Source organism: Carassius auratus, chromosome 21, assembly GCF_003368295.1.
Source record: "Carassius auratus strain Wakin chromosome 21, ASM336829v1, whole genome shotgun sequence".
NCBI classification, from domain to species: domain Eukaryota; kingdom Metazoa; phylum Chordata; class Actinopteri; order Cypriniformes; family Cyprinidae; genus Carassius; species Carassius auratus.
The window spans coordinates 19,090,532-19,115,796 of record NC_039263.1 but is presented as its reverse complement, the minus strand read 5'-3'; the positions used below and the strand labels follow the sequence as shown (position 1 = coordinate 19,115,796).

General features: G+C 34.5%; 2 protein-coding genes across 2 annotated transcripts; both read right to left on the bottom strand.

Moving 5' to 3' along the window:
* Positions 1 to 105: 105 nt before the first annotated feature.
* LOC113039213 (nicalin-1) lies at positions 106 to 9,097 on the bottom strand. Its single transcript, XM_026197099.1, has 16 exons — positions 8,881 to 9,097; positions 8,024 to 8,198; positions 6,633 to 6,823; positions 6,306 to 6,450; positions 5,393 to 5,490; positions 5,202 to 5,279; positions 3,963 to 4,066; positions 3,745 to 3,833; positions 3,256 to 3,395; positions 2,977 to 3,155; positions 2,358 to 2,445; positions 2,199 to 2,237; positions 1,836 to 2,008; positions 1,517 to 1,570; positions 917 to 995; positions 106 to 750 (listed from the first exon to the last, which is right to left on the bottom strand). The coding sequence occupies exons 2-16, from the start codon at positions 8,178 to 8,180 to the stop codon at positions 694 to 696; spliced, it is 1,671 nt and encodes a 556-aa protein (XP_026052884.1). The 5' UTR covers positions 8,181 to 8,198; positions 8,881 to 9,097; the 3' UTR covers positions 106 to 693.
* Positions 9,098 to 9,569: 472 nt separating this feature from the next.
* On the bottom strand, positions 9,570 to 24,502 carry LOC113038820 (protein FAM219A-like). The gene is made up of 6 exons (XM_026196508.1): positions 24,260 to 24,502; positions 17,579 to 17,678; positions 16,088 to 16,190; positions 15,881 to 15,961; positions 13,876 to 13,930; positions 9,570 to 12,722 (listed from the first exon to the last, which is right to left on the bottom strand). The coding sequence occupies exons 1-6, from the start codon at positions 24,317 to 24,319 to the stop codon at positions 12,564 to 12,566; spliced, it is 558 nt and encodes a 185-aa protein (XP_026052293.1). The 5' UTR covers positions 24,320 to 24,502; the 3' UTR covers positions 9,570 to 12,563.
* Positions 24,503 to 25,265: the final 763 nt, after the last annotated feature.

The following is a 25,265-nucleotide window of genomic DNA, read 5'->3' as shown; positions in this document are numbered from 1 at the left end:
GGACTGTATTACTTGTGGATTATTGTGATCTCATCATCTGCTTGGACTCTCATTCTGATGGCACCCATTCACTGCAGAGGATCCAATGAGCAAGTGACAGAATCTTAAACTTCTCCAAATCCGTTCCAATTAAAAAACAAATGCGTTGACATATTGGTAACTTGAGTTTAAATTTTCGTTTTTTGAGTGACCAGTCATTTAACAAAACAAGTTATATTAATCCTTTGAAACATTATCAACTGGTTTTCATAAGCTTCTTTTTCATATAGGTGTTCAGTGACAATAATTCCACTACATATAGGTGACCCAGTCCCGCTCACTCTTACTTGGCATCAGGTTCCTTTTTTAAGTGACTCATAATTTATCCATGAGTTCCGTTCTACTCCTGACATATCATATTTAATTTAATTTTGTCTCTTTGCCCTCATTGACTAAAGTGTAAATATACAGTCAAGTTCCAAAAGGATTTCTGATTGCAGAATGTAACCAACTACTAAAAGAGATAAGTGATCTTTAATTTAAAAAAGGTAATCAAACAGAAAGAGACTGCAAGGGAATTATAAAATACAAGGTATAGTCACTTTAAATTCTAGACGTGAATTCCAAAAATGTTCAGTCCTCACAGGCATTGCATTGCCCATTTTTTAGACATCTCTGTGTACTGGTTCTTTGATGTGTCTGCTTTACTCCAGTTTATTGGTGCTTGGCTTTCACAGTTGCTTTCAGTTTAGTGTAGACATTGCCAAAGGTCTGCAAACAAAAATAAATTATTAAAATAAATTAACCAAGCCCTTTCAAGAAATATGGGATTACAGATTCTGATTACTGATAGACTTTCAATTCTAACCTTTGCAAGTATAATTAGAAGCTGACCACAGCTCTCTAATTAGTTTGGTATACATTACCCACGGCTCACCTGGATTGCATAATAAACTATTCCAAGGTATCCAGCTATACAACCACCCAAAAACAGGTCAAAGGTGGCAGGCTTCACCCTAAACAAAAAAAAAAATGTGAATATTAAAATGAATAGTAAAATGACAATTAATAAAAAAATTTACAAACTAAATTAACACTAACTAAAAGAAAAAAACACTATTACCAAGAGAGAGAGAAAAACTTGCACTAGAATACATTTAAATGTTTAAATTATTTCAGAATAACTCTTTCTAAAATAATAATAAATTAATTCATTTTAGTTATGAATACATTTTATTATAAAAAAAGTATTAAACTAAATAAACAAAAATAAAAACGAATATACTCAGTTAATACACTGAATGTAGAAATTGGAAAATACAAAAACTAAACTTGCCAAAGGAACAAAAAAAAAAATAGAACAATAACAAAAGAACAACAAGGGATTTTAAGTTAATCTTATTTAAGTTTCTTTTTGAATGTCTTGTTTCATTTGGAAATGCACCATATTACCAATGTAAAAAGGGTTTTTAATACTGTTTCAGGGTGACTTTAAAACCATCTTCAAAGCCTCAAAACAACAAATGAGAAGACTCACCTGTACATCATCATTGGTTGTTTCATTTGATCAAAGAATGTGATTTCAGGATCCCTAGAAAAGTCAGACAAAACAGGCTAAATGTGTCTGTATCGGTGTGTGTTTGGGTGGGTGTGTGTTTGTAGTTTTGCTGTTTTCAGAGAGTGTGTTGGTAAACACTGTTTGAACTTTTGCTACAGGCAAGGTAAAAAAAAAAAAATGAAAGCTGGCTCTGTGAATTTCTGCGTCTTTGAAATCTGCATCTGTAAAACATCTACAGAAGTCTTGCTCCAGGCCATTGATGAGGTGAAATATTTTGCTCGTGTCTGTGTGTGCGTACCTGCGGTCCAGGTGGAATGTGTGTCTATGGACCTGCCGCAGATAGTGTTTGAACTCTTGCTCCAGGCTGCTGATCAGGAGTGTGTGTTCTGGCTCTCGGTCCATCAGCTGAACGGCTCGTGGAACAGACGTTATCATGGTCATCAATGCAGACAAACGGTAGTCTTGAATATCCTACATGGCAAATAAGGGTGCACAGTTTTAGGTTTACTTTATAAAATGAGTGAAGTTCAGACATTAAGGGTCAGTAATTCATAAAACTTAGCACATTTATATAACAAGGTTACATTAAATTGATCAAAAGCGACAGTAAAGACTTGTTTCTTTAGCCTGATGAACAACAGAGCAGAAAAAAATTTATTACCAAACTGCCCTTGAAAACCTGCATGTCCTTAGCAGACCCCTACAGAAAAAAAGTATGTATTAATGAAAAGTGCAAACAAAGACAAAAGTGGTCTGTGTGTGCTTTCAAAGTTAGCGAGAACGTATACATTTGGTGAGACACTCCAAATGTTTGCCTCACCTTGTCTGAAAGATTGTACATGAATCTTGCCAAGGACTCAGCAATAATAACGGTGTTCCGCTTGAGTTTTCTGATGTCCACCTGTGCCCTGAACAGCCAGAAATAACAGTGAAATGAGAAGCAGTGCATCTATCATTTCAAATGTATTCTGAAATACAGTATATGCTTTAACAGAGCCGCATTGGATAGAAAACTTAATTTTTCAAGGATTAAAGAAGTCTTAAAGGTACGAAAGGAGATTCATTATGGAATGGCACTGGAAAATATACATGTAACTCGAAAGATATCACTAAATTAGTAGAAAATAATAATAATAATAATAAAACTTTGAATCTTTGAATCAGTAAGTCAGAAGATTTTGAAGCTCTTTCCACCAGTCGATTATTTCACACATTCAAAATGTAGCCATTAAATGTGAAGCAGGAAGCTAAGTTAAAGCAGGTTATTCAAGTTTACACCACATTTAGCTTCAAGCAGGTTTCAGTTGTTCATTTATCATGCAGGAATTCTATTTCTATATTTTGGTGGGATGGAGTGGCTAATTCATTTACTACATCTGACAGAAGTTCCAGAATGGAATTTTCGAAACTTTTGAAAACATTTGTTAGGTTCTTCTCACATTGTGTCTAGTATTGATCCTCTTAGCTCTGATTTAGGGTTCTCAATGTGCGACAGAGTGAATCCTGGGATACGTTTCATTCCGTAGCGCTCGTGCTCCCAAGCCAAGGTGGCCTCCTGCAGGTTGATCTTCTTATGGACAGTTCCAAATCTAACCCAGGGGAACCTGGCAGAGATGATCTGAAAACACAGAAAGGGAAAAGGATGTACAAGAGGGTCAACTGATAATCAACATTTAACTTCAAAACCAACCGAATGCAACTCTGCAATTCAACTTAACCTGCTCCAGCTGCTGAATAAAGCTGTACTGAGGTGTTCCAGGCTTAGGTGGTCGTGAAACATGTAAGAAAAGCTCGTCTCCAGTGGCAAGAGAGTCCAGACATAGAACAAACGCCACATTATCATGCAAAAGGCTAGATTCTGTAAAGAGAGATCCAGACTTCAAACTTTGGTGTTTTTATTTTATTTTTTTATTTTAGGGCATAATTCTTACAGTGCGATAGAAGACCCATTTTTGGATCCCAAAGAATCTTTCAGAAAACAGTTCTTAAAAGAACCATTTTTTCTTAGTGTGAAGAACATTATAATAAATCTAAAGAACCTTTTTCTGCTATAAAGAAACTTTTTTGATTGCAAAGTTTCCATAGATTTTAAAGGTTATTTATGGAACCATAGATGCCAATAAAGAGACTTTATTTTTACAATAATTTTATAAAAATAAAGACAATGTTTTGACTTTGGGAGTGTAATATGTTTCAAGAATACACACCTGCATGGTCCATATTTTCCTCCAGCCAACGCTTGGTGCCCAGGAAATTATATTTACCACCACCAGTCAGGGAGAATAAAAGATGGTACCTAAAAAATGTTGATAAAAAAAAAATGAATATGAATCAGGTAATACAAGCTACTGTATTCATGTTACCAGTTTCTTACTCATTTTCCTAACACAAACATTTAAGTTTATAAACTACAGAAAGTACTCACGGAGCTTGGCTTCGTGGGTCGCTGTAGAGAAGATGAAAGAGTCGAACCAGCTCGAGAAGAACGGTGACGCCACTGCCATTAGAGTCTGCACCATACGCCAGCCACTAAACACACATAAACGTATCACTCACACATACAATCTAATAAAACACACTAAAATGGAAAAATAAAAACCTTTTCACATACTTTAAGAATTAAAATATCAAAAGTATTCCTATTCTTTTTGTAAATAAGAGATGGCTCAAGTATCAGCAATATACTAAGCATACAGTCAAGTACATTGTTTCACTTTATGAAGCACCAATGGATGTGATCTGCCAGGTAGTGACTGTAAAACTCATTATTACCAGTGGGAAATTTTACCATCCGTACCCGTAAAAACACAGTGGTAATAAAATGCTTTGCTGTGATTACAAGATTACCACAGTATCATTACTGGTACTTAAATTAAATGTACCGTATTTAAGCATACTGTAAATTCAATTACACATGGGAATCATATGGAATTCGATGATCAAGATTTCCAATTTATTTTTTAGTCAAAGAGTAATTGGTTATGGAATCTGTTGGACTAGACTAGTCATGTTGCATAGATATGATTCAATAAAATACAAAAATTGATTGATTGCGCTGTATGTTTCTGATTAACAAAATAGAACCAACTCCTATGTGTCATTAGTTGCAAATCATACTACATTGATAATGCTTTTTTGATTTGGTTGTGATTCACCAAAACGAACCGGCTCATAAAAGTATTTGTTCAGGAATTGGATAGTTTGCATCTTTTTTTTGAGTCATTGAAAAGAACTGACTCATAAGACTCATTCTTTTGGCAATTGGAATTGTTGTGCAGCATGTTTTTGATTCACTAAAATGAATCATTCATTCTGATATACAGTACTGTATGTTTCACACTGAATAAAGCTTTGGCAGTTCTGAATTACATTTGTCAGTTCCCAACACTAAATTCAATATAGTTTTCCCTGGTTGGGTTTTGAGAGGCCGGCAATGTGAATATGTTCATTTTTCTGATCAAGGTGTTTGAAAAGGTCAATTCCCACAGCAAGTGAACCATGTGAATTGAAAACATACATTAATCATTCCCAACCATGTTTGGGGGGAGTGTGATGTATTATGTGACCAAAAAAATGATTAAGCATTTATAAATATACGATCAGGAAGGTTGTTTCAGTCTAGTTGTGCTGGGTGTGTGTGTGGGCATTAATAAGTGTTACTTACAGGAGCAAGACCGAACGAGTCATAATGGGCCGTAATTACAATAGTGGGTGGGTCTTCTCCAGCTCCAGGAAGTACTCCCTTGAAATGAAGCAATAAATCGACTTGACTGACAGGTTTAATTATAGCCCAAACTCTATTACGTTGTAGAGAAAAGGATAGAGTTGCTGTGTGTGGGTAGATGTCATTCTCACCTCTAAACTAATGATGGTGGTATCAGTAATAGGCTTGATGGGGGAGTTGTTGCTTGCTAATATTTGGAAGGCAGTAGTGGTGATGATACTACGGAGAACTGAGAAAACAGAAAGATGATTCACACGACTATGAATATTTACAAAGTATAGCGCTTGGTACACTCCAAAAATACGTAGGCCTAAGATTTATGTATGTATAATTAATGCATATATAATTTCCATTTGGATTGCACAGTTTTATTCTAACTAATAAACTAAAACAAAAATCAAACAAACCGAGAAAAACAAAACAAATCAAACAGGTAAGATTTCTGTAATAGTACTAATAAATAAAACAACGAAAATTTGAATATTTCATTTTAATTGTATATTGCTTGTTTCATGTCATATTTTAATCATGTTCATACTTTTTAACAGATTAAACAGAATTATGCTAATTCTAAACCATCTCAATAAATACATTTTTTAAATCAATTTAAATATTTAAATAAAATCAGCTAGATGCAGAGGTAATAGTAACCATTGCCTTTGAAAAAATAATGCAGAAATATCTTTTCTGTTCCACGAATGTATTACTTAGAATTTGTTTTTGAATCTTAAATCACGGCATTAATATTTACTTAGCATTGGTGTTTAATTAATAATGGTGTAATTTTTTTTAGCTCTGTTAGGCAAGTCATTCACTCACATGCACCTACAATGATATTTTTAGTTATTATTATTTTGTATTTTATCTTTAACCAATCAAACTTGAATAAAACTTTAAATAACCCCCCCCCCCCCCCCCAATGTTTTACTAAATATGTCATACTATAATGCATAATTGTAAATGCGAGTGGCTACAGCAGTTACAGCCAAAGTGTTATATTATTATTATTTTTTTTTATGACTTGTACTCTGCAGTGTCCCTCACCTCTCACTAGAACAGAAGCAGACTTAGTTGCTGCAGCCTGAGTGACCTCTTCATACATACAGAGCAGCTGGTCGTCCTCTGGGACCACATATACAGGCATGAGGGTCTCCTTCTGCAGGACCTGGGATTCAGCCACCATAAAGCCCTAGAGACAGGAAATTCATTTTCTGACCTTTAGTTAACCAAGCTGGGGAATTGAGAGGTATTTAATGTAATCTACTTCCTTCATTGATCACAGATAACCTACAGTTACTGGAAGAAACAATGAATCAACAGCAATACATCAAACGTAATTGTGCATAACTGCATGAGATGTCCCTGAATGACCTGCACAATATCCTCTGGTACTGAAGAGATGTTTTGGGGTAGCAGTATCAAAAGGGCTGCTGCATTCTGCTTTTTGGCCTCTAGGTAGCGCTCTGTGGAGAAATCAGGCAGCTTCATGATCACACATCTGCGAGTCAGACTTGTATCCACAGCTGATCTTGCTTCTGCCACCACAATAGCTCCACGGCAACCTGAGGGTCAAGGTCAGAGGTCAGAGTCTAAATATCATGATCACCTTTGATACAATGAAATTAGTGTGTGCCCTTTTTCAAATGAATGCATTCTTAATTAAAACAGGAAATTAGATGGAGTGTTTTTCACGTCTGTCTAAATCAGTAAGTAATTCAGAATTCAATTCAAGTTCAATTCTGTGGTTCAGCATCTTTTAAAAAATATATCAAAGCCATTGCTGAATTCAGAACTGCATTCTACTCTTACTATTTTGACCTTATGTTTCTATGGAGGAATAGTATGAGTATTATTCAGTTCTGAATTCAACAAAGTTTGAAATAGCATACTGCCTATTTCCCACAATGCATTGTGTTTGATGTGTTCTTCCATTTTAGTCTGCCAAAAGCAGTCATGTTCAAAATCAAGATTTTTTATTAAGTCTCTTGTCTTTTTTAAGTCTCGTGTGCTCACCAATGCTGCATTAATTTGATCCACAATACAGTAAAACAGCAATGTTATGAAATATTATTACAATTTAAATCTATATATATTATATATATATATATATATATATATATGTGTGTGTGTGTGTGTGTGTGTATATATATATATATATATATATATATATATATATATATATATATATATATATATATATATATATATATATATATAAAATATACTTTAAATATATAGCTGAGTTTTTAGTTAAATGTAAAAAAAAAATGCTACTTAATATTAATGTTGATTCCTTGATGAATAGAAAGTTTAATAATAAAAATGGGATTCACAAAATGGGATTAAAAACTAAATTTATTTTTCACTTTTTATTCTTCTCATCCAGTGACAAAAGTATTATTGGGAAAGAAATGAGCAAATAATGTTTTGATGTAAATGCACAACTATAGATATTAAGATACACTATGACTATTTTATAATTAAAATTTAGTAAAACTAAAAATGATGCAGTAATTTATTCCTCACTCTCATCTCATGTCATTCCAAACCTGTATAACTTTTCTCTTCTGTGCTATATAAATGGAGATATTTTGAAAAATGTTTCAGTGCATTTTGTCCATAGAATGTAATTCAGTGGGCACCACAATTTTTGGGTTAGCTTCTTCAGTATTTCCTTTTGAGTTCGGCAGAGGAAAGAAAATCAGTCTTAATAAGAGAATAGCAGACAGAATTGTAGTTTTTGTGTAAACTATGCCTGTTACCATGTTTGTCCTGATGTAAATTGTATTGCTGCATCCTGTATGCTTTGAACTCATAAGAGGACGCAGCTGGCAGGGCAGACGCATGCAGGAGGTGCACTGACAGCAGCAGAAGTGCCACCACTTTTGAGGTTTGAAGACTCATGCTGACACCCCACATTTGAGTCCTAAAAGATGTCTATGAAAAATGCAAGATGGAATATTAAAAACAACTTAAGCTGCATGTGTATATTTGTAGCATTAGCCAATAATACATTGTATGGGTCAAAATTATTGATTTTTCTTTTATGCCGAAAATCATTAGGATATTAAGTAAAGATCATGTTCCATGAAGATATTTAGTAAATTTCTTACCATAAATATCAAAACTTAATTTTAGATTAGTAATATGCTTTGCTAAGTACTTCATTTGGACAACTTTAAGCATGATTTTATCAATATTTAGATTTTTTTTGCACCCTCAATTAATTTCAGCCAAATATTGTATCCTATCCTAACAAACCATACATCAAAGGGATGCTTATTTATTCAGCTTTCAGAATATATAGAAATAATTCACCCTTATGACTAGTTGTCTTCCAGGGTTACGAAACAGCAATACATCTAACAGCAAAAATAAATTTGTATCCAAAAGATCCAGTATTATGCATCGTGTAAGTTATATAATCATGGAGAATATGGACAAAAGGTAACAGTAATTGCTGAGTATCGACTGCAGCCTTAGAACTTCACATCAATATGCTAATTATATTGAGATGTGCTGCCATGTGTTAAACTTGATTAAATACATACAATAGGTGTAATGAGATATTATAGCAGTACTAGGCCAAACATGGCCCTAGTTTGAGACTGGAACTCACCCAAAGTCCACGTTAGGTCTTCCTCAGTTTGGTCAAACGATCTGTCTTGTGCTCGGAGCAGAATGTGATGTCCGAAGCATGGCCGGGACAAGGCTTAGAGAGGCCCGCAGGTAAGCCTAGTGCACCATCTGGCCCAGACGGGATAAAGCCAGGCTAATCAGTCCTCTCCTCCAATCCTACACAACCTACAACACTTCCACACCCCGCTTTCCAGTTGTTACAATTCCCTGTTTTAAGTCACTGAACTCTAGACACCAAAATTGGAAGAAATATGGTTGAAGATGAGCCAGTCAAAAGTTTTGACACACCTACCCACTCTGTTTTATGACTATTTTCCCATTAGTATAATATAATTCTCAATATATATATATATATATATATATATATATATATATATATATATATATTACTCAATTAATGTGTAACTGAAAATGGTTGATATTTTGAACACTGCTTTTCCTTCACTATCTCCACCAATTCACACCTTTTAAATACATTTATAAAAAATAAAAAATAAAATTATTTGTATTAAAATTGATTAAAATAGATAAATTATTATCCATTTTATTTCATAAACATTGTGTTTTCTAATTACATTTCAATATTCAAATTTCAGTACAGAAATTCTATCAAGTCACTTTTTTTTTCTGGTAGCATGCATATGCATAATAATACGCAGGACAAGGGTGTTGCAATTGTAATTTCAGATGTATTTACTCATATGTTTCACTACACAGAACAACAAACATTAATAAATACTGCTGTGGAAACGGTTCATGTCTTTACAATCATATTTATCGACAGAGGGGGAGAAAATGTAGGAAAGAAAATAGACTAAAAATACAAAATGTTAAACAAAATCCTGTATACCAATAAATTAAAAACATACCGCCAACAATAAACAGCATGACCCATTGTATAGCTTTACTTAAGGCATACTCTACTTCAGTGTAGCAACAGAAAGTGAATTAGACGTTACACAATAGAGTTTTTATCTTGAACCAAATAACCAAAGCATTGACACGGGATGACAGACATCTTCATTCATCACAACACAGATCTGTCGGTCTTACGGCACATCTGTAAAGTAGCATGACAGCTTAGAGACGGCGGTCTTAAGAGGACTTCTCCATCTACTTTAGGGTAGGTCTACTGAACAGGCCATTCTGTAGGTTAACTATTGCTATGCTAAGGGCTATACCACTGAAACATGGCCATAAGAGGACATTTTCTTTTGTGGAGTACATTAATAATGGCATTGGCGTTTGTGTAATGCTCATGCTGGTGTCGATGACACAACATACACAAAATACTGAGTGAATGCACCTTTAAACGGCAGTGTAGTAGGAAATATTTGTCTGCATATTATTATAATGAATATATATAAGCATTTGGGAAATGGTCTAGGGGAGTTGTTGTGTTTTGTATCCATATGAGAAGCAGTAAAAAGAAAATATGTAACTGGCTAATGACATAGCACTGTTCTAAATTTGTGAGTCCAATACACAATATTTAAAACAAAAAGCCTGTCAATTCATACATCATGTTCAAAAGTTTGGGGTTGGCAAGATTTTTTTTTTTATGTTGTTGAAAGTCGTCTCTAATGCTCGCCAAGACTGCATTTATACAGTAAAAAGATGAATACTGTGAAATATTAATACAGTTTAAAAGAACTGATTTCTATTTGAATATATATTTTAAAATTTAATTTATTCCAATGATGCAAATGTAGTAAATGATGGAAGCTCGTTTCATCAACAGGATAAAAATAGTTAAAGGTAATTGCGACTTTTTGATTATACAATTTAGACTGTTTTTACGTCTCAATACAATTCTTTTGAAAGAAAAGTTGAAATTGTGAAGGAAAAAAGCCTCTCAATTGCAAGAAAAAAACTGAATTGCAATAATGTCTGAATTGTGTGATAAAAAGTCTCAATTAACGTATTTATTTTTGCCATGGCAGGAAAAATGTTTCCATAGTTGTTGAAAGAAAATAATTTGAAATAGAAATATTTTTATATTATGAATGTCTTTACTGCCAATTTAATGCATTCTTCCTGAAAAAATTAAAACATTTAAAATAAAAATCCTAATGATCTCAAACTTTTGAACAGTAGTGTAAGAAACAAAATATTAGATTTCTATACTATTATATATTGTAATCTCTCTTAATACATTCTTTTAATTTGCCAAATAAGATGAAAACTGGAGTGTTACTAGGTTGTGCTTGGTGAAACTACATCCAAATACAGCTGGCAATGACAACTGAGTGACGATATACACGCAAGACAATAAAGTGCTCTTAAAGCTGCACAAAACAAACAACAGCTGCATGACAAAAAGAAGACACAAATACTGTAGAGCACAGTGCAGTCTTCAAATCAATGCAAGGACCTTCATACTATGAGTGTTTTTAGAAGTGATAGTGATTTGGTCACTGAATGAAACAGCTGAGATGAATTAATAAATACGTTTTTAAGGAAAGGTATCCCACTGAAGCAAAACATCAAACGCAGAGCATCCTATTCCAGAGTACTACATTTAATGTCTCACAAAATGGTATTGCACTTTAAAATTACTATAAAGACGAGAGCACTAAAGTGTAAAATTGATTTTGAATGCAGGCTGTAGGAATTTCATGCATGTCCCATCTATAAAATAAAGGAACAATGCATTTTATGCATTTGGCACAAGCTAATTGAACTAAATGTATAGTATTTTTGTCCTGCTAATGACAGAGATGATGGAATATTTATCTGGCAGCTGCTATTACATCAACACAAGCTTTCTTCCCTTCCTAATAAATCACAACGTTCCTCGAAACAAAGAGCTCTCAAAAATGAAACACACTGAATCAGGAAATAGTACCGGATTATCTTGTTTGTCCTATGTAGAGGTACATCTTTAGTAACTAACATTTAAGTGTTTACAATTTCCGGTATGGATATCTCAATTTAAGAGTATTCCCTTCATTAGTGTTTGCTACAAAGCTACTCATAATATATTAATATGTAAGTTTGCAATGAAAATTATGAGAAACAAATTCACCCGGTCACTATACATTCCCTTTCATTAGAAAACAAGCACACCTTTCCTAATAACATCAGAAAGCGTCTAGAGCAGGCAATCCCAAAACGGGGAAAGAAACTGAATTGTTGATTTTCATTTGAAAAACTTATAAAACAGAAACGGAGTTATAAAAATAAAAATAAAATCATAAGGTCTGCTGATATTACTCTTTCAGCTTTTTTTTCTCAAGTAAGTAGGCCTATTAAGTTAAATGTGACAGATCTCTCATTTGGCCAAAAGCCAAAAATGTTGGGAAAACTATTCTGTAGAAGGATGAAATGTTCAGTTTTGTTCAATTTTAAAAGATATTTAAGCAGTTGTATTCTTCTATTGTTGCACCATGCATGTATATACAACTCAGCGCATCTTAAAGCTATTCACACCTAAGTCTAGCGCCCTCTGGTGATACAAAGACTCGCATCCTACCATAGGAGGAACCAATGACAGTTACATACTTGTGCATTTTCATTCATTACATTTCACTATTTTATGTTCATTTTAATACATCCATTCTATTGTTGTTGTTTTTTTTTAAGTTCTTTAGTAGTTAATCTAAAGCTAACTGTGAGCTTAACCCACAGGGTTGGGACTGGGGGGTTCAAGGGAGGCTGGGGTTACTGAATTTGACAGGCTGTGGAGGAAGTGGCTTGGCAGCACATGCAGGTGGGGTTGACTGATTTTGGGGGGATGAGATCTAGGTCTTCATCATCTGGGATTTCATCCAATCTGTAGCCATCCTTCAGCAGCTGGATGTTCAAGTCTTGGTTTATTTGCTATAGGAAAAAAATAACAAAATGGTTAGTTATCAGCGAAGTTATGGATATATATATATATATATATATATATATATATATATATATATATATAGGCTACTGTAAAGTTATATATGCTACTGTAAAGATGCTGCTGAATTAGCAGTTAATTTATTTGAATGGTGTACTGTAGTGACCAGTGTAAGTCTAATGCATACCTTGACTCTAGGGGTCTAACAACTAAAAACCAAATCGAGAATCTTGGTGTGATTCTGGAGACAGACCTTAGTTTCAGTAGTCATGTCAAAGCAGTAACTAAATCTGCATACTATCACTTCAAAAACATTGCAAGAATTAGATGTTTTGTTTCCAGTCAAGACTTGGGAGAAACTTGTTCATGCCTCCATCACCAGCAGGGTGGACTATTGTAATGGTCTCCTCACTGGCCTTCACAAGAAGACCATTAGACAGCTGCAGCTCATCCAGAATGCTGCTGCCAGGATTTTGACTAGAACCAGAAAATCTGAGCATATCACACCAGTCCTCAGGTCCTTACACTGGCTTCCAGTTACATTTAGGATTTATTTTAAAGTACTTTTACTCATTTATAAATCACTAAAATACATTGCAGATATGCTCACTGAACATAAACCTAACAGAGCACTCGGATCATTAGGATTGAGTCAGTTAGAAATACAATGGGTTCACACAAAACAAGGGGAGTCCACTTTTGGCTGTTATGCTGCTTATAATTGGAACCAGCTTCCAGAAGAGATCAGATCGTAAAACATTAGCCACATTTAAATCCAGACTCAAAACTCATCTCTTTAGCTGTGCATTTATTGAATGAGCACTGTGCTACATCCAAACTGATTGCACTAAAATATTTGATATAATCATTTCCATTTTTTAACTGTTTTAAATTCATTCTAAATAATATTTTAAATAATTTTTAAAAGTGTTAATTCCTTGTATTATTGTTGTCTTATTGTATTATTGTTTATTTTATATGATTATTTTATTTCCTTTTATGTTAAGCACTATGAATTACCATTACGTGTATGAAATGTGCTTTATAAATAAACTTGCCTTGCCTTAATGAGACGGCAAAGGGTTCAAATAGTTAAGTGGCTTTATTTCAATGCATAAGTACCTGGTCCTTTAGACATCTTACCTCGGCTGAGGAATATCCAGATGATGAATATCTGGACATATCAAAGTCATCATCACTAAAAGACAACAGAATGTAAACAGTCACAATCGGGCACCTTCATTTCAGACAAACAGCTACAGACCAACGATATAATACGCCTATAATATTTTCTAGTAATATTTATAAAAGAGACTTTGTTTAGTCACAGTAGAGCAAGAAAGAGAGAGAAAATGTGTAGATGACATTGCAGCCAAATGAATTTATCAGGAAAACCCAACAGCAACAGTCCAGAGCCTTCTGCTGATTGCTGCAGTAATTACAAGTTGTTTTAATGAAGCTATGCTTTCCAAGAATAAGTATGACAGGAACTAGTACAAGCATGTGATGGCCAGAACGCCTGAGCATGTGACAGACAGTGGGTGTGCGTACTAAATGTCAGGGAATGAGTGTTACATACAGAGACTTAGCGAGGCTGAAATAGAAAAAGAGAACCAGAGAGACAATGAACGACGAGTGACCAAAAAGATGACTTGATCACAACTGCAGGCAGCTGAGGTCACAGAGATCCAGCAGACAGCTGGCAGCTCAGAAAGCATTAAGTTAAGAGACCCATCTGTGTGAGAAGCTGCACGCTGTGCCTGATCATCTGAACCGAACAGCAACCACGCTATTGTGGCTGAACACATACTGCGACACATCACATTACAGAAGGGTTTGGGCTACACAAATGATACCGGTGATTTCAAGTGCTTTGGACTTCTGTCAACAAACATGTTTTCTTGCTTTTTTCCAACTCTCAGGGCAGGAAACTAAGAAGCAAGGCAAATCTTGATTAGAGAATTATACTGTAAATGGTGATTCTGCACTAAGAGCATGTCAGAAATCTTTAAAGGGACAGTTCACCAAAAAAAATGACAATTCTGTCATCATTTACTCATCCGTGTGTTGTTACAAACATCTATGAGTTTCATTCTTCTGTTAAGCACAAAAGAAGATATTTTGAAGAATGTTGGTAACCAGAAGTCAACAAGCTGTTTGGTTACAACAATTCTTCAAAATATCTTCTTTGGTGTTCAAAAGACACTTATACAGGTTGGAACAAGAAAATGGTGAGTAAACGATGACAGAATTTTCATTTTGGGGTTAACCATGCTTTTAATCTGTATTAAAAGGACAACAAATGAGGTCAAAAAAACTGTATTTTACACTTATTTTTCTAAATAGAATTCACTCTTACAGATTCATTTTTATAAGTAAACACATCATTAAGTAAATGCATCACAGTACGCATGTTTGCATACACTATTGTTCAAAAGTTAAGGTAAGGACTTTTTTTATTTATTTTTTTTATAAAAAAATTTATTTATATAACATTATTATTGGCGGTTTCCCTTAAGCAACAAATCAGCATATTAAAATGATTTCAGAAGAATCATGTGACACTGAAGACTGGAGTAATGGCTGTTGAAAATTCAGCTTTACATTACAGAAATAAAATGCACTTTAAAATATATTGAAATAGAACAGTTCATTTAAACTGTAATAAAACTAAGACGATATAAGATAATGACACTTGCTTCTGCCTTTCTAGACAATTTTGTTCATATTTAATTGGGGTCTCTGCTAGGTGAGAAAATCTCTGAAGTGACTTTTTGCTTTTGTTAGTAAGAGCAAATATTGATTCATTTTGCCAAAGCTGGTGTCTGGCTTTGCATTCAGAAAAGCACATTCATTTTAAATCTTTTATGCTTTGTCAATTTTTCACAGCAGTTTTAAGAGCACCAGCTTTACTCGCTTTAAAATTAGCTGGTATTTGATTAAATGTCAGGTCCTTTTTAGATGGAGATGGCTGGCATTGTGTCTGCTAGGAAAATGGCACAAAGCTTTAATTAGAGGATTTATTACCATTTCTCAGCATTTGATACATTCTAATCCTTCCCTTGAAGTAAAGCATTCAGAAGTATTCACAAAAGGATTCTAGAGCACTTCCCAGAGAATAACAGAATGAGGTTTTAAGTGTGAATACCTGTCAGTGTCCAGTGCTACAAGCGGTTTCTCATCTGGACTCTGGTCTAAGGATGAATAGCCTTTATTAGGGACAACCAACCTGTAATAAGAGTAGAAAAATAGAAGAGACTGACAGACCAGTTCAATCAAACATGTACATCTATGCCTGAATGGGAATGTGAATGTAGGTAGATAGATAAATTAAAGAATAAAGTTATTACTTTACCTTGTTCTGGCCATAACGTTATTTTTCTTGGGCTGCTGATTGACTGGACTACCCACAGTTCCATTCTTCACCGAGCCCTTCCTCGCAAGCTCTCGCTGTTTCTCTACCGAAAGAACAAATTCAAAACAAATCACATATCGTAAGTCTCCTATTGATAGAACGTTCAGCATTCGAAATGTAATCAACAGCGATGGTGCGATTGTAATATTTGCATACGGAATTGTTATTGGTCTTCATTCTCATATTCATTTGCATACTGAACACTTGAGTCGTCTTTGCATAAATTCCATGAACTGCAGTTCTTTTGAATCCAGATAAATACCATGGCAACACACAAAGTTTTATCATGAGTTGAGACTACAGTCTTATTAATATTCTCCGTTCTGCGTGGTTCTCTGGCTGGAGAACTGTTTCTTCAGGCGTGAAGTCTGAGCTTGACTTCTGTGTGACTTACACACATTGATCTGTGTGTGTGTGTGTGTGTGTGTGTGTGTGTGTGTGGGAGATTTCTCTGTGGTGCAATAAGTAATAAGACTGTCAGAAGGTGGACTTTAAAGTGAAGTTTAATTAACAACAGAAAATGCTGTATTTCAGGATGCCCAAACAAAGCAACACTGAACAGAGAGTGATGTGAGATACAGATGCAGGATAGGAGAAAGAGACAGTGGAAGAGAGGACTGAGCAATAAGCAATGTTGTTTTTGTTTTTTTCTGTTATTTGGGGGAAAATTGACTTTTTTCTTATTTATTTATTTATATATATATATTTATATATATATTTTCTCTTTTTTTGTGTGTGGAAAGGTACAGTTCCTAAAAATTCAAGACATTATTGCACTTTAATTCTAAACCCTCAAAGCTTAATTTTTGCTGTCTTTTTTTATAATATAGATAGCCATGTTTGCATTAATGTTTTTTTAACTAAGACTAAAATTATTGAAATTTGTTTTAAATAATTCACATGACACTGCAATCAAAAAAATACAAATATTTGATGAAAAACTCTAAAATAGAAAAAAGACTGAAATATTAATTTTATATAACTGAAATTTATAACTTAAATAATACTAAAATGACTGAAATAAAAGTAAATTAAAGCTAAATGTAAATCTAAAAAAATATATTACTATTTAGATGGTTTTGAAACCTGAAGAATTACATAAGGATGTTTTTTACACAGAAATTATTATGCTCATATTTCAAATTTCTTATTAGAAAAAGAAAGCCCAAAAAGGTTCAACAGTTGTATTTAATGAGCTGTAGATACTTTATCTGAGAGAAACATTCAGACTTGAAGGCTCATTACACTCCTGCTTATCGAAAACCACGGTCATCCATTTCACACGGCCTCTGCTAATCGCTTCTTAGCTCTCGCTCCAAACCGTATGCTTCACAATCACAATATCAAGTGGGAAAATCAATACAGTCGTTTTTACACTCAAATGAACAAATTACACTGGTGACGATATGCCATAAGTTCAAAGTGCCTCACCTATCTTCACTTGTAGCGGAGAGGGCTTGTAGTTGATGGCAACTGTCTCGGATTCTCTCGTTTCTGTTTCAGCCTCCAAAGTAGACGCTGCTGCAGGATCCTGGAGACAAAAACACAATCACACTTATCAGGTAGATGCAACACTACATTCTCACTACATGAGAAAAAAACACAATTCCAATATCGAGTAGCTGACAAATGGATCTCAAGAAAGTTGTAGATTCAATAAGAATTGAGAGTGTAAATCGAGAAAACCCTTTCAAATCTGAAAGCGTGTAATGTAGAATGGATCCCTCTGGTACTAAACTCCAACCATGCTCGGTGTGCTGATGAAAAACAGACAGCCAAATCGGTTGTAAATAATGGCATCTGGTGAGACAGGCCATGTATCAAGGGAGTTGATTTTGCTGGGGTTGGGTGAAATAACACGAGTCAGCACAATGTCACCATGTTGTCACCAGAACGGGTCATTTTAATACATCTCTCTCAAAACGTCTCAGATTTGCTTTCACAGCTGTGCTCCAGCGATTTATTGATTCTGGGAGCAGAGATAGATGTAGGGACTGTGCAGTCGAAAACTCCCAATGTACTGTAAAGCTACTGGTTATCAGATGAATCCAGATGTTGCCTGAATTTATACAAGATTTTATTCCTAAAAACATCGTGAAAATATTTTTTTTTCTGATGGTTATCAGTATTTTCTGATTTATGCAAAAAAAAAAATTCCAATCGTAATTTTACAAAGCTACAAGAATACTTTTTGTGTGAAAATAAAACAATTAACAACATAATTTATTCAAGCGTTCTTTTCCCCGTCTTTCGCCATTTTGGAGTGTACCCAGAATGTAATTAACATAATCTGCATTGTTAATGTTCAGTAGACAGACCGAGTGCGCATGTTAATTTTTTATACGTTTTCTTTGCGCAGCTTCTCGTAGCTTCGTAAAATTACGGTTGAACCCCTGATGTCACATGGACTATTTTACAGATGTCCTTGCTACGTTTCTGTGCATTAATCACGATAGTATCCTTGCTGTCTATGGAGGGTCAGAGAGTTCTCAGAATTCACCAAAAAAATCTTAATTTGTGATCTGAAGATGAACGAAAGTCTATCAAGGAAAGTTTCTAACGACATGAGGGTGAGTAAATAATGACAGAATTTTCTTTTCTTTTTTTGTGAACTGTCCATTTAAAACATTTATGTAGAATGCATTATAAAAGGTTATTGAAAAGGGTATAATGCATTATAATTATTCATAATATCTTGTCGTTGTAAATAATTATAACCGGATTTAAAATGAATAGTCTAACAATTAACTGATATGTGTTATACCCCTGGTTTCATTGACTGAAATAAACTTGCACTGACTGAATTTAAAATGTTTCATTGTTAAGTATCAAGATGCACACCAGTAGCATTATTATCTAAGGCATGTTAATAAAAGCTACTTAAATGTCCTAACTGAATTATGGCCTAAACCTAGCTTAACCTAAGCCCTGTCTGTAAAACCGAGCTATTGTGTATTAACTGTGGTTACATTATTCATAAGATTATAAAAATACATTATAACGTTCATTACAAGGCATAATTAATGCATAAAAACATTTATACTGCATTATACATAAAGGCTAAGTAAAGTGTTTCCGAAACATCTATTGAAAACATTTCTGAACAAAACTGCAGTATTACAAAAAAAATAGTTTTTAAAATTAAAAGTATGACAGTCCAGTAAAATATGTTTAGTAGTTAAAGGCCTCTTACAATATTTCAAGTCTTGATTTTTTATTAATTTCATTTAGAAAATATAATGGCACTGAAATTGGACAGATTGATAAACAAATCTTACGGTCTTGTACAATATAAAATTTACAACAAGCTTTTATTACTACTCAAAGTCCGAGCCAATACACACCCTATCTTTTACACAACCTCTTTTCTGCACAGCTGTTTGGTGAAGAGATGGATGAAAGGAGGGAGATTCTAGCTGTCATAGTAACCGCCGGGTACTTCCTGCATAGTTGGCTCGCATGACACCAAGCATTTTTTGTAGCTCAAGCCTTCAATATGTAGGGTCAGATTGCTCTGTGACATCACTTGGGATGGAGAGAGGCAGAACAGAGGGAGCTTGTTGGAGGAATGTTGACAGCACACCCAAACTGCCTATTCCAACAGAGCGCCTATTATGACCTAAAAAGCCTGCCTTTATTGGATGAGGCCCATGTGGCCATCTGAGAGTCTTTGGGCTGTCATCATGAGCCCCTAGAGTCATGCGATTATAGCAATGCTATGTCTTTGGAGAAGTTCATGACATACCAGATGACTAACTGAAACTTCAAACCACAAACAATCTGGTCAGTAGATAGAATGCTGTGAATTGTGAAACACAAGGGTTTTCAAACATTCTGATGCCACAGAAACCCAAACATAATGAAACCCTTAATATGAAAATATAAAGGCCACTATATAATTTCATACATATATATATATATATATATATATATATATATATATATATATATATATATATATATATATATATATATATATATATAGCTCATGAAAGTCAGTAATCCAGTATTTCAAAATAATAGAATATTTACATTTGAGTTTCATTCAATGACAATAGTATAAATTCTGGGTATTGCTTGTTCTTTGAAACCACAATAATGGGGAAGACCGCTGACTTGACAATGGTCCACAAAACAATTATTGACACCCTCCACAAAGAGGGTAAGTTACAGAAGGTCATTACTGGAAGGGCTGGCTGTTCACAGAGTGCTGTATCAAAGCATATTAAATTCAAAGTTGACTGGGAGCTAGAAATTGGTTAGGTAGCCTTCTTTTCAAATAAAAGTAAAAAGTAGTTTTGCTTTTCATTTGAAAATCAATGTCTGGAGTCTGAAGGAGAGGCACAGAATCGAAGTTGCTTGAAGTCAAATGTGAAGTTTCTGAAGTTATTGATGATTTGGCTGCCGTGACTTCTGCTGGTGTTGGCCTATTGTGTTTTATCAAGTCCAAAATCAATGCTGCCATCTACCAGGAGACTTTGGAGCACCTTATGCTTTATGGAGATGCTTATTTTCTTTTTCAGTGGGACTTAAGCACCTGCCCACTGTACCAAAATCACGTACAAGTGGTTTGCTAACCATATTACTTACCTGACCTGAACCCCATATGGGATATTTTCAAGAGAAAGATGAAAAAAGTCCATACAACAATACTGATAACTTCAATGTCGATTGAATATATATATATCCTCAAATAATATAATAAAATATAATAAATTATTTAAGTAATAAAGACTACTATATACAGAGATATTTGGGGAAAAATAAAACTTAACAAGGAAAATAAAAGAATATAGCACAAACTACTAAAACTAAAATCAAAAGAAAAAATATAAAAATGATAGCAAATTAAAATGACTATAAAAACATATATGATACCATAATGTAAAAATAATACTAAAATAACATTGATATGATTTATGAACTTTTCCACTAAGCACCTATTAGCAATATCAAATATCAGTATCAAAATATTATATCAATTGTCTGACATTAACAAAACAAATATGCTTAGCTCATGTCAGCAGAATAAAAGATGCTAAAACCTTTGGAGGGGTCACTAGATCTGTATCATAAAGAAATCCACTTGGGGAACAAACATGAAGTAGACTTGTTATTGAAGGAAACCTCTTTGCCCACTGATTCAGTCTTGGCATAGTGCCAGCTGTAGGCCTGGCAGGGCTCTCACAAACCCTTTAAGCTCAGCACCAGCTAAAGAGACCAGCAGGGGATTGTGGGTAATAGCAGGATACCATCAAGCTCCTGAAGCATCTAGTCATATGCTGGGCATAAAGTCCACTGTGATTCATCTTTATCTCCAGCTGTTGCTCGTCCACAATGTAATTTTCATTTTTTCGAGCATCAGGATACAGCTTCAAAGCAAGGTAATGCTTCACGTCAACATAAATGTAAAAATGCTATCTGTTTTTGTACTTCGTGGTCTACAAAGGACTCTGTTGAGTAATCCAATGTTATTGAGTTGGACTACACATGCTACACAAATCTCAGAGCAACACCACAAAGAACAACATTAAAGTCATGCATATTCCAGCTACATGTACAACTGCCCGTGAAATTTATGCAAGATCTACTGGAGAAAACCAAGCCTCAGAACATACACAACCCAATCTGATGCAACCCTAATCTCTGGTCTCATTGTTTAAAGCTGATCTACAAGATTAAGGTGATCAGAAATCTATAGGAACTGAAACACATAAGCAAGTCTGAATTGATCTAGAGCAGAGCAAGTTTCACACATCCACAGAACCACATCAAAAACAAGGTTACTATGATGAATCTGACACATTGACACATTGTACACCTGTAGATCTCGTGTAAAATCTCTCCCAAGGACTAATGTTCATCCTCATGAATGTCAATGAGGTCAACTTTTAACAACGGGAAAAGATTATAGATTAAATATATATTAATATATATTAATGGCATCGTGTGGGACACTATGATCTGAACTTCAGGACCTTTATGCCCCTTCTGACCACATGTTATGTCAATATGGCATTTTGGTGATGTTGGTTGATGAAGGAGATGAAGATGAGCAAATGCTGACACAGCTGAGGTGATAAAAAGGATTGGTGGGATTACATGACAAGATGTACTCTGGACCAGTCACAGCAAGCATGATCCATAAGGTGACTACCATGATAACAATAACCAACATATAGTGTTGTCACGGTACCAAAATTTCAGTATTCAGTAGTAAACAAACCATTCATTCATTCATTCACACAGAGACGAGACGCGAAGAACATGCAGGATTCAGATTTCAACCAACTTTTGTGGCTTAACATTTACAGATACTGGTCCATATGGAGATTTGATTTGATTAATTTATGCTAACGTTGACAAATTCCGTGACTGTCCATATTAAAATGTAAGTTTAATTTTCATGACTGTATTTTGAGATTCTGTCTGCGTTTTCTGCTTCACGGAAATTATAGCACTGTATGCATCAAGAACTTAAAGACACCTGGTACCAACACATTTTCATTTTTTTTGTACCAAGTTGGTACCGAAGTACCGGGTCTTTTGACAACACTATCAACATATATATTCTATAGCCCTATATTTTAATTTATTTATATAAAATAAAAGGGGTGGGATGGGGTATTTTCTGAGGGGTATTTACTGGTTAGGGTTTGTGTCAGGACAATGTTTGTTCGACAAGTATGTTTTCTATAACCAACAAAAGATGCTGATCCAAGAAAATCGCCTACCTGGCAAAATTACAGTCACCACAAACCGACAAGCGCTGTGGCAGCTAACTGTTATTGCAGCCCTCTTTTTATCCACATGGCATTCTGAAATTAAACTGGCCATTTTTTTCTTATTTATGTAACTTAATCTATGTATGGTACAACAAATCAGAAAGCCAATAACTAGTAAATTCATAAAAGGATGGAGACATATTGCAGTCGGTGTATATCATTTTCTGTCCACAGAAGAATGAATTGCAATGAGAAAGCACAGTATGTTGTATAGAGTAACAGCTGGGTCTTTGCCACTTTGGGAATAGTGGGGCGCCTATGAAAAAGGAATGACATTATCAAGCCGGCCCATATCTCACCAGTCCAGCATTTTTTTAAGTGCACACTTCAGTCCAGCCAGATAATGCAGGCCTACTAACTGAATGAAAACATACTTACTTCACTGGAAATCGATGTGTTTACACAAGCTCTGAAACAAATAATACATTCAGGAAATTCAAGATGTGTGTGTCTGACTGGGCTGACGGGTGCAAATCTACTCAAGTCAAGTACTTTACGGCTTGTATTCTTTCTATGAAAGCACAAGGACGGTAATTACAACTTAAATTGTACAGTATTTGTGTTATTTTAAGAGTTTATTTGTTATTGTACTTTTAATTTTATTTAATGTACAAATTCTAATTCAGTTTAAGCTTAAAACAATAAAAACATTTAGAGACTGGTTTGCGTCATCATAACGCATCATTGCGTGGTCCTGATATTACCACAACAAAACATTGCAAAGCAGTTAATTTGCTAAAATTTTGCTATTTGATTTTGTAAAGTAACAATTCCACACAATCACTAAATTGAACTCAATCATTTGGTTCTCGGCGATTCATTTGAACAATACCCTAAGCGTCTTTTCCAGTGCGATACACAGGGAGTCGACCTGATTCAAACTCAATAAACAAGAAGACCGATTAATTGAAAAGCTCCGATTCAAAAGAACGTAATATTCACGAATCGGACAGCTATTAACAAACATCCATTTCTGTCCTTCAAAAAAATTATATCATCATCAGTATATAACTTTTGTTGTGAGTGATTTATTTGGGTCTCATTAAGGCAGGTTTAACATAACATAACATTAACATAAACGCGACTGAGTACATGTCAGTAGCCTACCATAGCAACTGGCATAGTATCAGCATAGATATGTCGGTTTTGTCTAAATAACCCCACCGATCCTTTAGATGACATCTGGTAAGTTAATGTGCCTGACCTTTGTGGAGCAGGTTCGGTTAGGTAATACAAAATTACTAGTCTTCTCACACAGTGTCATTTCCCACGACCTGTAAAGGTACACAGTGTTATTCTCTACGTAGTGCGAGTGAGTGATACTCACCAGCAGCTTCATCTCTGGATTTACCGGTGGCACTTGAAATCTGTCAATTTCTTCCATCATTTTGATAAAACGTCAGTCTTGTAAAGTAAAGCACAGATGCTCGAGGTGATATCCTAATTGAAAAACACATTTATTCCCTCTCTGGGACGGTTCAAAGATGCCAAGCTCTCCAGCATCACCTCTAGCTGTTTTCCGCTATCTGCCTATTACCAGTCAGGGGTGACTCAACAGCAACAGCAACATCTGACTTCCGGGTCCGGGACCCTCCCATAATGACGTAAGATGAATAATTAATAAGGCTGAAAGTTCGATAAGAGCGTGCAGGCGAAAACGACAGCGTCCAGATAAACTGAAATATGCGGTAGATTTGCAGATCAAAACCAGCTTTGTATTATTGGCAAATTAAATATGGTACTCGTGTAGATAATGTTATCATAACAATGTAATACTTCTACAAGTGCTAAAATATTACCTTTATAGTTTATTATTGTTTAAATGAATGATTTGTTTGTTGTGTTAAATACTGTGGTTTTGTTTTATATTTGTAAATCAAGTTTTTTAAAAAATGGCAAGTGGCAACGTTGTTGTTCTTGTTTTTAATAAAAATACTTTTTGTATGTGTGGGCTTTTATGAAACTTTTGAAACACAAGTGTCAGTGAAAAGGGTCGCTATCACCATCTTGTGGTGTTTTAGGCATGATTGCTTAAATTACGCCTTTGCATGACTTTTATTTTGAAACTGCATCCACAAGAATCCAGTCAAGTCTCTTCAGAGATCTACAGCAAACCCATACATTGTATAAAAAGAGCAACTTTGATTTTGTTGATGCCAAAGATGTGAAATTGTCATTATTTATATTGTGGAAAACATTATAGTAAAAAAAAAAAACTAGATGTGTTTTTTTTTTACCGTGAAACGTACTTATAATCTTAACGTTAAAATTGGTTGATTTAATCAAACAGATTACATTTGTAATATATCCAATTTATTTATTTATTTACGTTT